This window comes from Nannospalax galili, unplaced genomic scaffold (genome assembly GCF_000622305.1).
Source record: "Nannospalax galili isolate Female #2095 unplaced genomic scaffold, S.galili_v1.0 scaffold960, whole genome shotgun sequence".
NCBI lineage: Eukaryota > Metazoa > Chordata > Mammalia > Rodentia > Spalacidae > Nannospalax > Nannospalax galili.
The window spans coordinates 1,142,279-1,151,932 of NW_008348313.1; the positions used below are offsets into that span (position 1 = coordinate 1,142,279).

General features: G+C 55.4%; 2 protein-coding genes across 5 annotated transcripts in view; one reads left to right on the top strand and one right to left on the bottom strand.

Annotated features, from left to right (window-relative positions):
• Ruvbl2 (RuvB like AAA ATPase 2) overlaps positions 1-6,450 on the top strand; it is a 17,132-nt gene extending 10,682 nt beyond the window's left edge. Inside the window, exons 7-15 of the mRNA XM_008845021.3 lie at positions 3,279-3,385; positions 3,463-3,556; positions 3,643-3,766; positions 4,037-4,131; positions 4,219-4,337; positions 5,485-5,604; positions 5,803-5,932; positions 6,117-6,231; positions 6,342-6,450. Of these exons, the coding sequence (XP_008843243.1) occupies positions 3,279-3,385; positions 3,463-3,556; positions 3,643-3,766; positions 4,037-4,131; positions 4,219-4,337; positions 5,485-5,604; positions 5,803-5,932; positions 6,117-6,231; positions 6,342-6,367 (930 nt within the window). The 3' untranslated portion in view covers positions 6,368-6,450. The remainder of the gene's footprint in view (positions 1-3,278; positions 3,386-3,462; positions 3,557-3,642; positions 3,767-4,036; positions 4,132-4,218; positions 4,338-5,484; positions 5,605-5,802; positions 5,933-6,116; positions 6,232-6,341) is intronic.
• Positions 6,451-6,478: 28 nt separating this feature from the next.
• The window catches only part of Lhb (luteinizing hormone beta polypeptide), a 4,051-nt gene continuing 875 nt past the window's right edge, over positions 6,479-9,654 (bottom strand). The window contains exons 1-3 of one of the 4 annotated variants that reach the window (XM_029569378.1): positions 8,346-8,473; positions 7,027-7,194; positions 6,479-6,819 (exon numbers count right to left, since the gene is read on the bottom strand). In XM_029569378.1, coding sequence (XP_029425238.1) covers positions 6,577-6,819; positions 7,027-7,194; positions 8,346-8,351 — 417 coding nt within the window. In that variant the 5' untranslated portion in view covers positions 8,352-8,473 and the 3' untranslated portion in view covers positions 6,479-6,576. The other 3 variants (XM_029569376.1, XM_029569377.1, XM_029569375.1) reach the window with 3 other exon arrangements.

The following is a 9,654-nucleotide window of genomic DNA, read 5'->3' on the forward strand; positions in this document are numbered from 1 at the left end:
CCTGCATGTATTTCGCCAGTGGCGTGCAGTGCCTGTGGAGGACAGAAGAGGCTCTAGGAGCCCCGGAACTAGAATTACAGACAGTTGTTAGCTGCCATGTGGGTGCTGAGATTCGAACCCGGGTCTTCTGCAAGAACAGTCAGTGTTCTTAACTGCTGAGCCATCTCTCCAGCCCCCTAGACTTGGTACTCTTATCCACTGAGCCATTGCTCTAGCTCTCTACCCACTTCTTAAATTTAATTTTCTAAATTTTTTGATACAGGGTCTCCTAGCCTAGACCGATCTCAAACTTGTTATATAGTCATGGATGGCTTTGAATTTCTGATCTTACCTCCATCTCCTGAGTGCTGAGGAGATAGGGTTTCACATTATGCCCCAGGCTGACCTCAAAGTCAAAGCAATTTTACTGCTTCAGCTTCCTGAGTGCTAGGATTACAGTATGAAGCAACATACCTGGTTTGTTTGTGTTTTGAGACAATCATTTATTATTTATTTATTTATTTATTTATTGGTCTTTTAGAGACAGGGTCTCCCTGTTGCCCCAGCTGGCCTGGAACTCACTATGTAGACCAGGCTGGCCTTGAACTCACAGACATCAGGGATCCGCTTGCCTCTGCCTCCCAAGTGCTGGGATTAAAGGCGTGCACCACCATGCCCGGCCTGAGACAGCCTTATGTTATTTTTTTAAGAGGCAGTCTTGAAGTGCAGCCTACACTGGCTTGTGGTCCTCTACCCACTCCCCACAAGCTGATACTATATGTGTGCGCAACCACACCCAGCTTGTTCCTCATCGTTAATGGAAGTGAATTTAGGATGTAGAACTGCACTGACCAACAGTCCAACAGTTGTAATAATTGTAAATAGCCTTCTAAATTAGTTCCATCTATTGGCAATTAGGTTTTGGATCTTACAAATATGGTAAGAATATTTATGGGATAAAGGAATTTAATATATTTATGCATGCTTGTCTGTGTGTATGTGCGTGTATGTATATACATGCATGCAGGAGCATTCGGAGGCCAGAAGAGGGCATTGATCTGTTGGAGCTGGTGGCTGTGAGCAACTTGATGTGGGTACTTGAAACTGAACTTGGTTCCTTTGAAAGAGCAGCAAGTGATCTTATCTGCTGAGCCATCTGTCCAGCCCCAAGTTAAGTTTTTTTCACACACACACAAAAATCCATAAATATATCCCTCCTATAAAAGTATCATCCCAGAGCCAGCAAGATGGCCCAGTGGGGCACTTGCTACCAAGCCTGATGACCTGAGTTTGATCCCTGGGACCCACATGATGGAAGATGATTGAAGGAGAGAACCGACTCCTCCAATTTGTCCTTTAACTTTCATGTGCTGTGGTGCAGATGCCTACACAATCACCAGTCAAACAGGCAGAGGCTCAGTGCAAACCACTTGTCTAGATGCCTGAGCCATAAAAATATAATCCTGAGCCAGGCGTGGTGGCACACACCTTTAGTTCCAGCACTTGGGAAGCAGAGGCAGGCGGAGCTCTGTGAGTTCAAGGCCAACCTGGTCTACATAGTGAGTTCCAGGACAGCTGGGGCTACAGAGAGACCGTGTCTCAAAAATACCAAAAAAAAATAAAAAATATATATGTATATACATATATATATATATATACATACATATACATATATTCCTGAGACTAGACAGATGGCTCTGCTGTTAAGACCACATTCTTCCAAAGGACCAAAGTATGTTCCTAGTTCCCACATAAGGTGGATCATAACCACCTGTAATTCCAGCTCTAGAGGTTCCAGTGTCCTCTTCTGGCCTCTGAAGGCTCTGGAATGCACAGACACACACAGACACATATGTGTAATTAAAAAATAAAATCTGGGCCAGGTGTGGTAGCACACACCTTTAATCCCAGCATTTGGGAGGCAGAAGCAGGCAGATCTCTGTGAGTTCAAGGCCAGCCTGGTCTACATAGTGAGTTCTGGGACAGCTGGGGCTTCAGGGAGACCCTGTCTCAAAAAGACAAAAAATAAAATAAAATCTTTGGAGTGATGGCTCAACAATTAAGAGCATCCCATGGTGGCTAATGACTGTCCTAACTTTAATTCCAGAGGATCCAACATCCTCTTCTGTCCTCTTTCAGCACTGCACAACACAGGTATATTTGCATACATGCATGCAATACATGCATACACATAAAGCAAAAAAATACAATAAAATAAACTCAAACTTCCTCCTCTTACACATCCAAGCATGTATTCCTGCCCCCCTCCCTACAGTATGAATAGCTGTTTAATCACAGCACTCTGGAAGCAGAGGCAGGAGTGGGTGTACCTTGTGAGTTCCAGGCCAGCCAGGGCTGCATAGTAAGACCTTGTCTCAAAAAAAAGTAAATATGGGGCTGAAGAGATGGCTCAGCAGTTAAGAGCACTGACTGCTCTTGCAGAGGACCCAGGTTCGATTCCCAGCACCCACAGGGCGGCTACAAACCATCCTTAACTCGAGTTCCAGGGGAATCCGAAGCCCTCTTCTGACCTCCACAGCATTGCATGACACGGGTGCACTCACATACATGCAGGCAATACACTCATACACATAAAATAAAAATAATAATTTTTTTTTTAAGTAAATAAAGAGGACTGGAGAGACGGTTCAGCAGTTAAGAGCACCGGCTGAATTTTTAAATATTTTTATTTTATGTGTATGCGTGTATTGCCTGCATGTAGGTAAGTGCACCCGTGTCGTGCAATGCCCATGGATGACAGAAGAGGCTGTTGGATCCCCTGAACAATTGTTAGCTGCCATCGGGGTGCTGGGAATTGAACCCCGGTCTTCTGCAAGAGCAGTCAGTGTTCTTAACCACTGAGCCATCTCTCCAGCCCCAATTTTTTTTAAAAAACTAAAAATAAGGCAGAGCCAGGGATGTAGCTTATTGGTAGAGTGCCTGCCTGCCCCAAATCCATGAGTTAAGGGGCTTGGATATGGCTTGGGGTTAGAGTACTGTGTTCCATCCCCAGTACTATGAGTGTGGAGAGGGGTGTTATCATGTACCCCCACCCTCTTGGGCCTTTTGTGGGCCCTCAGGCCTGTGCTGTCTTGGGTGGACTCAGTCTGTGTCACTGTTGCCATGAACAGCTTTCCTGAGCCACAGTTGACACAGCATCTGCACATCGAGAGTGTACAACCCAAGTCCCCACTCCTGCATATCCCCCAAGGCTGTCTCCACATTTTTTGAAGCTGTGTACACAGTGGGGTCAGGGGCCTTGAGGATCCCCTGAGCCTTCCCTGGTGTGCTTCCCTCAGGGCTCCAAGGTGGGCAAGCTGACCCTGAAGACCACAGAGATGGAGACCATCTATGACCTGGGCACCAAGATGATTGAGTCTCTGACCAAGGACAAGGTCCAGGCCGGGTGAGTACCAGGTCCATGTGGGTGGCTGGGACAGTGAGGGGGCTAGGGTCTCAATCCTGCCCATGGTTCACCTGCAGGGACGTCATCACCATCGACAAGGCCACAGGCAAGATCTCCAAACTTGGTCGCTCCTTCACACGCGCTCGTGACTATGATGCCATGGGCTCCCAGGTGTGTGCTCCAACCCCTCGCTGGCATGGGACCCCCTGGGTGGAGCCTTGGTGCCCACGCCTTCACATCTGCCCTTGGCCTTGTAGACGAAATTCGTTCAGTGCCCAGATGGGGAGCTGCAGAAGCGTAAGGAGGTGGTACACACAGTGTCCCTCCATGAGATTGATGTCATCAACTCACGTACCCAGGGCTTCCTGGCCCTCTTCTCAGGTCAGATGTCCTTTCCGACCAGTCCCCATCTCCTGTGCACCCTTCTCATTGTGACCCCATCCCCCTCCCCTCTCTCTCTACCCTGGTACAGCCCCGCTTGCATGCACGTGCCCTCCCTCTCCCTCTCCCTCTCTCTCTCTCTCTCCTCACCATTGCCCTGCTGCTTTAGCACCTCAGCCTTGCTCCCTGGCACGAGTCTTTCTGTGTCCCCCCACCCTTGCATCCTGGACCCTGTCTCCAGCGCCCCTGATGCTGCCCTATCCCCTGCAGGTGACACAGGGGAGATCAAGTCAGAAGTCCGAGAGCAGATCAATGCCAAGGTAGCCGAGTGGCGGGAGGAGGGCAAGGCGGAGATCATCCCTGGGGTGAGTGTTCAGGCCTGGAGGTGGGGACTTTGTGGACCCGGGGAAAGGGGTGGGAGTGGACTTGATCTGTGCCCCAATGACTACCAGGTGCTGTTCATTGACGAGGTCCACATGCTGGACATTGAGAGCTTCTCTTTCCTCAACCGGGCCCTGGAGAGCGATATGGCACCCGTCCTCATCATGGCCACCAACCGAGGCATCACCCGGTAAGTGGCTAAGAGGCCTCTGGGGAAAGGGTGCCATGAGCCGGGGGTGGAGGTGGCTGCGGGGAAACAGGACTGTCTGCTGAGTGCCATGGTGGTAACCTAGGGCCTCCTTCAGCATGATGTACGGCCATCCACGGCAAGTGGACAGTTCTGCTCAGGCAGCAGGTCACAGCTGAGCCACAGCACCTGAGGGTGCCCTCCAAAAGTCACCAGGTGCTGAGCGTAGTGGCCTGTTTGCCACAGCCTGCTGCAATAGGCCACTTAGGCCTGGCCACTTGCGTCACCAGAACCCAGTCGTTTTGACCTAAAGATACTGTGGAGGAAGGACTAGCATGGTGGCCCTCACTACTAGTCCTGGTCCTCGGGAGCCTGAAGCAGGAAGAGTTTGAGTTCTAGGCCAGCTGTAACCATAGGGAGGGGATGATGCCATGGGAAAAATGTGAGATGCAGGCAGCCTGCTTGATGAAGCCTGTGTGCCTACACTGGAAGGAGTAACCAAGGTCTGAAGATGGCAGGGTGGGCAGAGAGGCAGCCACAGACCTGGACATGGAGACTCCCTGGGGCACCTCCCAAGAGGACTGCCTGAGAGGCCCCGCCTGGAAGCCCTCTGCCTGCTGAGGGTCCCTGCCACCCCACCAGTGTGCCAGCCCTTTCCTTGACACCCAGACTCCTCCTGGGGCTGCCAGGACTTCCCTCTGCCTGCATTTCAGTCCTCAGGCTATAAACACAGCCATCTTCTGTCATGTCACCTCATGTAGTGCCCTGTATGTCATCTTGGGGGGTAGTTTGAGTTGAAAAGTCCCCCATAGTGCTGACATGCAGCCTGGCATTCCTACACACACAGGGAGACTGCACTGTGAGAGTGCTGGGTTGGAGGTTGGCAGCTCACAGGAGAGCAGTGTCCTTGCATTGGTGCTAAGCTCCTATGACTGGAGTAAACTGCTGTGGGTCCTGTCACCTGCTAAGAACTGGCTGGGCATGCCTGGGGCAGTAGGAGACAGGACAGCCACTGGCCCGCACATGGAGCCTGGTGTATGTGCTGAGCAGAACTGTATCTGAGTGGGTTGTGAGGGCCAGTATGGATGGGTGTTGGGAATGCAGAGCTGGGTTCTGGGAGCGTCCCTTGACAAGCCCTCCTGACCACTAGGATCCGAGGTACCAGCTACCAGAGCCCCCACGGCATCCCCATTGACCTGCTGGACCGCCTACTCATCGTGTCCACCTCCCCCTACAGTGAAAAAGACACCAAGCAGATCCTGCGCATCCGGTTCGGCAGCCCAGCCCTGAGGGGGACACTGAGGCAGGGTGGGAGGGCCAGAGGGGCAGCCCAGCAGTGGGGAGAGAGCCCTCTGTGGCCCTTGTAGCCTCCGAATCTGTGGTTTTGAGATTCTGTTCACCACGTATGCCATGGGAATGGGTGGGGTGCTATGCCACCCCTGCCTGGCTGAGGACTGCCTGCCTGCAGATGTGAGGAGGAGGACGTGGAGATGAGCGAGGATGCCTACACGGTGCTGACACGTATCGGGCTGGAGACCTCCCTGCGCTACGCCATTCAGCTCATCACAGCGGCCAGCCTGGTGTGCCGTAAGCGAAAGGTCAGCCAGCAAGTTAGCTAGGGTGCTGGGGACAGCCCTGGGGTGGCCAGGGGGCCTGGGCATTTCCTCCTGTATGGGTCTGAGACCACAGCAGACACTGGGCCATCTTATAGGAAGAAGCTGAGGGTGGGCAGGGGGCATCCATGGCCCCTCGGTGGTCTGAGCCTTGTTCATCTGCCTCCAGGGCACAGAGGTGCAAGTGGACGACATCAAGAGGGTCTACTCACTCTTCCTGGATGAGTCTCGCTCCACACAGTACATGAAGGAGTACCAGGATGCCTTCCTCTTCAATGAGCTCAGTGAGTCCCTTCTAGCCCTCCCAGCCCACTACCATCGGGACAGTGGGTGCAGTGGGGAGTACCCAGGCCTGCCCCTGTGCCTCACTGACCCGGACTTTCCTTTTCCACAGAAGGTGAAACGATGGATACCTCCTGAGATGTCACCCCACCCTTGCCTCCCCACCCCGTTTTCTACGAGTTGTGACACTGTGACTTTATATAAAATTATTGGAAACTGGAGCCCTGTGTGTCCCTGGAGCTTCTGCACAGGAGGACACTGGGATACCAGTTGTGAAGCCTTTATTGGGAGGGAGGGTTGGAGCACCTGCCAGCTCCAGAAGATGGGGGAGGGTCTTCGGGATGTCCTCAGAGAAAGAGGAGGCTGGGGAGGTGGGGGATGTCACAGGCCAAGGGTTGAGCCCTGGGACCCCCACAGTCAGAACTGCTGAGGCGACAGGGCCCACAGCGGCAGCTGAGGGCCACTGGGAAGGAGACCATGGGGTCTACACCAGGTGGGCAGCCAGGGAGGCGGATAGAGGCGAAGCGCAGCTCTCGGTAGGTGCACACAGGCTGGGGCACTGGGGGCAGGGCAGCTGGCAACACCCGTACCTAGAGCCGAGTGGGGAAGCAATGTTTATCTGAGCACCCGCCCCCCAGGCTCTGGGCTATTTAAATGTCCACCCAACACCAGCCTTGAGCTCCTGCCCAGGTGCCACCCTCTGCCTCAGCTGCCCTCTGCTGCACCCACCCTGGGTCTGGCACTGAGGTGGCAGCATTTAGGGCAAAATGGGGTCCCTGCTCATGTGGTTGGCTCACCATGCTGGGGCAGTAGCCAGCACAGATGCTGGTGGTGAAGGTGATGCAGACAGGGCAGGCCTCGTTCTCTGCAGCCAGGGTGGCATTGACTGGCCGGCACAGTGGCCGCAGGGGGCCCCTGGAGGCCTGCACTGCACCGGAGCTCAGCAGCAGCCACAGCAGCAGCCCCTGGGACAGCCAGTGCCTCAGTTTTCCCTCCCAGGGAGAGGACTGGGCTGCCCCAAGCCTTCATTCTGAACCAGCTAGGTGCAAATCCCGGTCTTCAGGTCCCACCCCCAGTCCAGGGCACCCCCAATTGCCAGTGGCTGAATATCCACCCTCAATACTACATTCTGTCCTGCAGAAAGTATGCTGGCTAGGAGACCTACCAGGCCACACAGCCAGCCTGTGCCATTTAGGGCTTGGTGGAGTTGGGGAGGTGCCTAGGGCCCTACAGTCTTACCTGGAGCCTCTCCATCCTCGATGCCTCCCCTACCTTGGCCACCTGGCTTTATACCTATGGGCTGTGGGGGTGGCAAGGCCAACAAGCGGTGGCTGCTGGTGGGGTAACCTAGACACTAATCTCTCTGGGGGCGATAGACTGACAAGGTCAGGAAGCCATGGCAGGGTGGTGTCTGAGCCTGGCCCAGACTGGAGTGCCAGCCAGGCCGCTCGGCCCTTCATCCCCTCCTGGGAGGGGCTAGAGGCAGCTAATCAGGGCGCTGAAGGATGGGGGGTCTTGTGCCAGAGTGTCAGGCTTTGGGGCTAGATTTTACCTGGGCCTCCAAATGAGTACTCCCAGATACCTCCAACCAGAGCACCACCCCACACCTAAACCCCAATCAGGTTCTGGGGGCGGGCTCCAGAAACGGGGTGGTTTAGACTATTTAACTCCAGGGTGGCAAGCCCAACCCCCTGGGGCCGTTCCCCTGCAGGCAGTGGGGTGTGCGGGAGTGGCCCCGCCCAGTCCGGTCTGGCTCCCACCAGCTCCACGCCGGGCACTCCCGTAGCGGGAGCTTTCAGTGCTGTAGGCCTTGGGCACACTGTAGATGCCAGGCAGGGGACAGAAGCGATCCAGCCTGCGAAGTGGGTGCAGCGGAGACCCGTAGGACTCCCGGGTCAGGGGAGAGCTCCGCGGTACGGAACGGCTGGCTGCACCTCGCGCGCGCGGCCCAAGCGCACCCTCGAGGGCTCCGGGTACTGCCCATGGCCGCCAGCCTGGGGCTTCATTAGCGAGCCCCAGCACGTCACCACTTCCTGGAACCCGGACAGTTCCTTCCTGGGGGGCAGGAAAGGGGTGCCTGGGTCCTCAGGACCGGGGAGCCCGCAGACTCCAGTACCTGCATTAGGGTGCGAGGACCGCTGAGAAGGGCACGCGGAGCCCGGATTCCGGGTCCTTGAGGTTCCCTGGTGCCTGCCTGGAAACCCGCTTCCGCCGACTTGGAGAGGCGTATCCGGGGGTACCCGGGCTCACCTCTGGTAGAAGCGGAAGTCACGGGCGGAGGTGGTCAGATAGGGCTGGAGGTGGGCCAGGGCACCCGCCTCGCACACCGTGAAGGGCCAGCCGGCCAGCTCCGGGTTCCTGGTCCAGGGAGTCAGGGCCTGAGGGGTTGGAGGATGATCAACACAAGAGGCTGTGCGCCTGCTCCTAGGCCTCCCACACTGGGCGGCACCCCAAGTCAGTCCTTAGGAGCCCCATGCCCCAATCCAAACACTTGCTGGATTGAACTCGGGCTGGCACACCGCCCCTCACCCTCGAACATACCCTTTCCAGCTCCGTCCGTGGATTCGAGTCCCACCTGAGGTTTTCCTCCAGGTACACCTAGTTTCATCTGCCGTGCCGACCCCTCTCATTATTCTAGTGCAGTCCTTGGGAGCACCGAGTCTCCGGACCCTCCTTTGAGCTACACCCCACAAGTGCACACTTCAGACCCCGCCCCCAGCGACTCGGTGTCTGGTCCCTAACTGGCTCGGGCAGCCTGTCCCCCCTACCTCCCGCCCCGCGCTGACTCCACGCTACCTGGGAAGGACCCCCGCGGTGGTGGTCTGCGAGCTCCGGGCGCTGGGGCTCCACGAAGAGCGGGTCGCTCTGCTCCAGGCCGGGCCAGCCCCGGTACTGTGCCTTGGTCTCGCTGAACCGGTGTTTTGTGGTCAGAGGGACATCCCAGCCCTGGTGTCTTCTTAGCTGCGTGAAGAGGGCCCAAAGATTGGAGGTTTGGGGCTGGAGAGCTGGCTCAGCAGGTAAGAGCACTGCTCTTGTAGAGGACCTGGGTTTGAATCCCAGCACCCACATGGCAGCTAACAACCGTCATAATTCCAGTTCCTGGGGACCCGACGCCCTCCTCTGACCTCCGTGGGCATTGCATGATACGGATGCACTTACATGCAGGCAATACACTCATACACATAAAATAAATATAATAAATAAACGCTGGGCATGGTGGTGTACTCCTTTAGTCCCAGCACCCTGGAGGCAGAAGCAGGCGTATCTATGTGAGTTCAAGGCCAGCCTGGTCTACATGGTGAGTTCCACGTCAGCTGGGGCTACAGGGAGACCCTGTCACAAAAAGACCAAAAAAGGGGTTGATGATTTAGCTCAGTGATAGGCGCAAGGCCCTGGGTTCGTTCTTCAGCTCCGGGGCGAGCGGG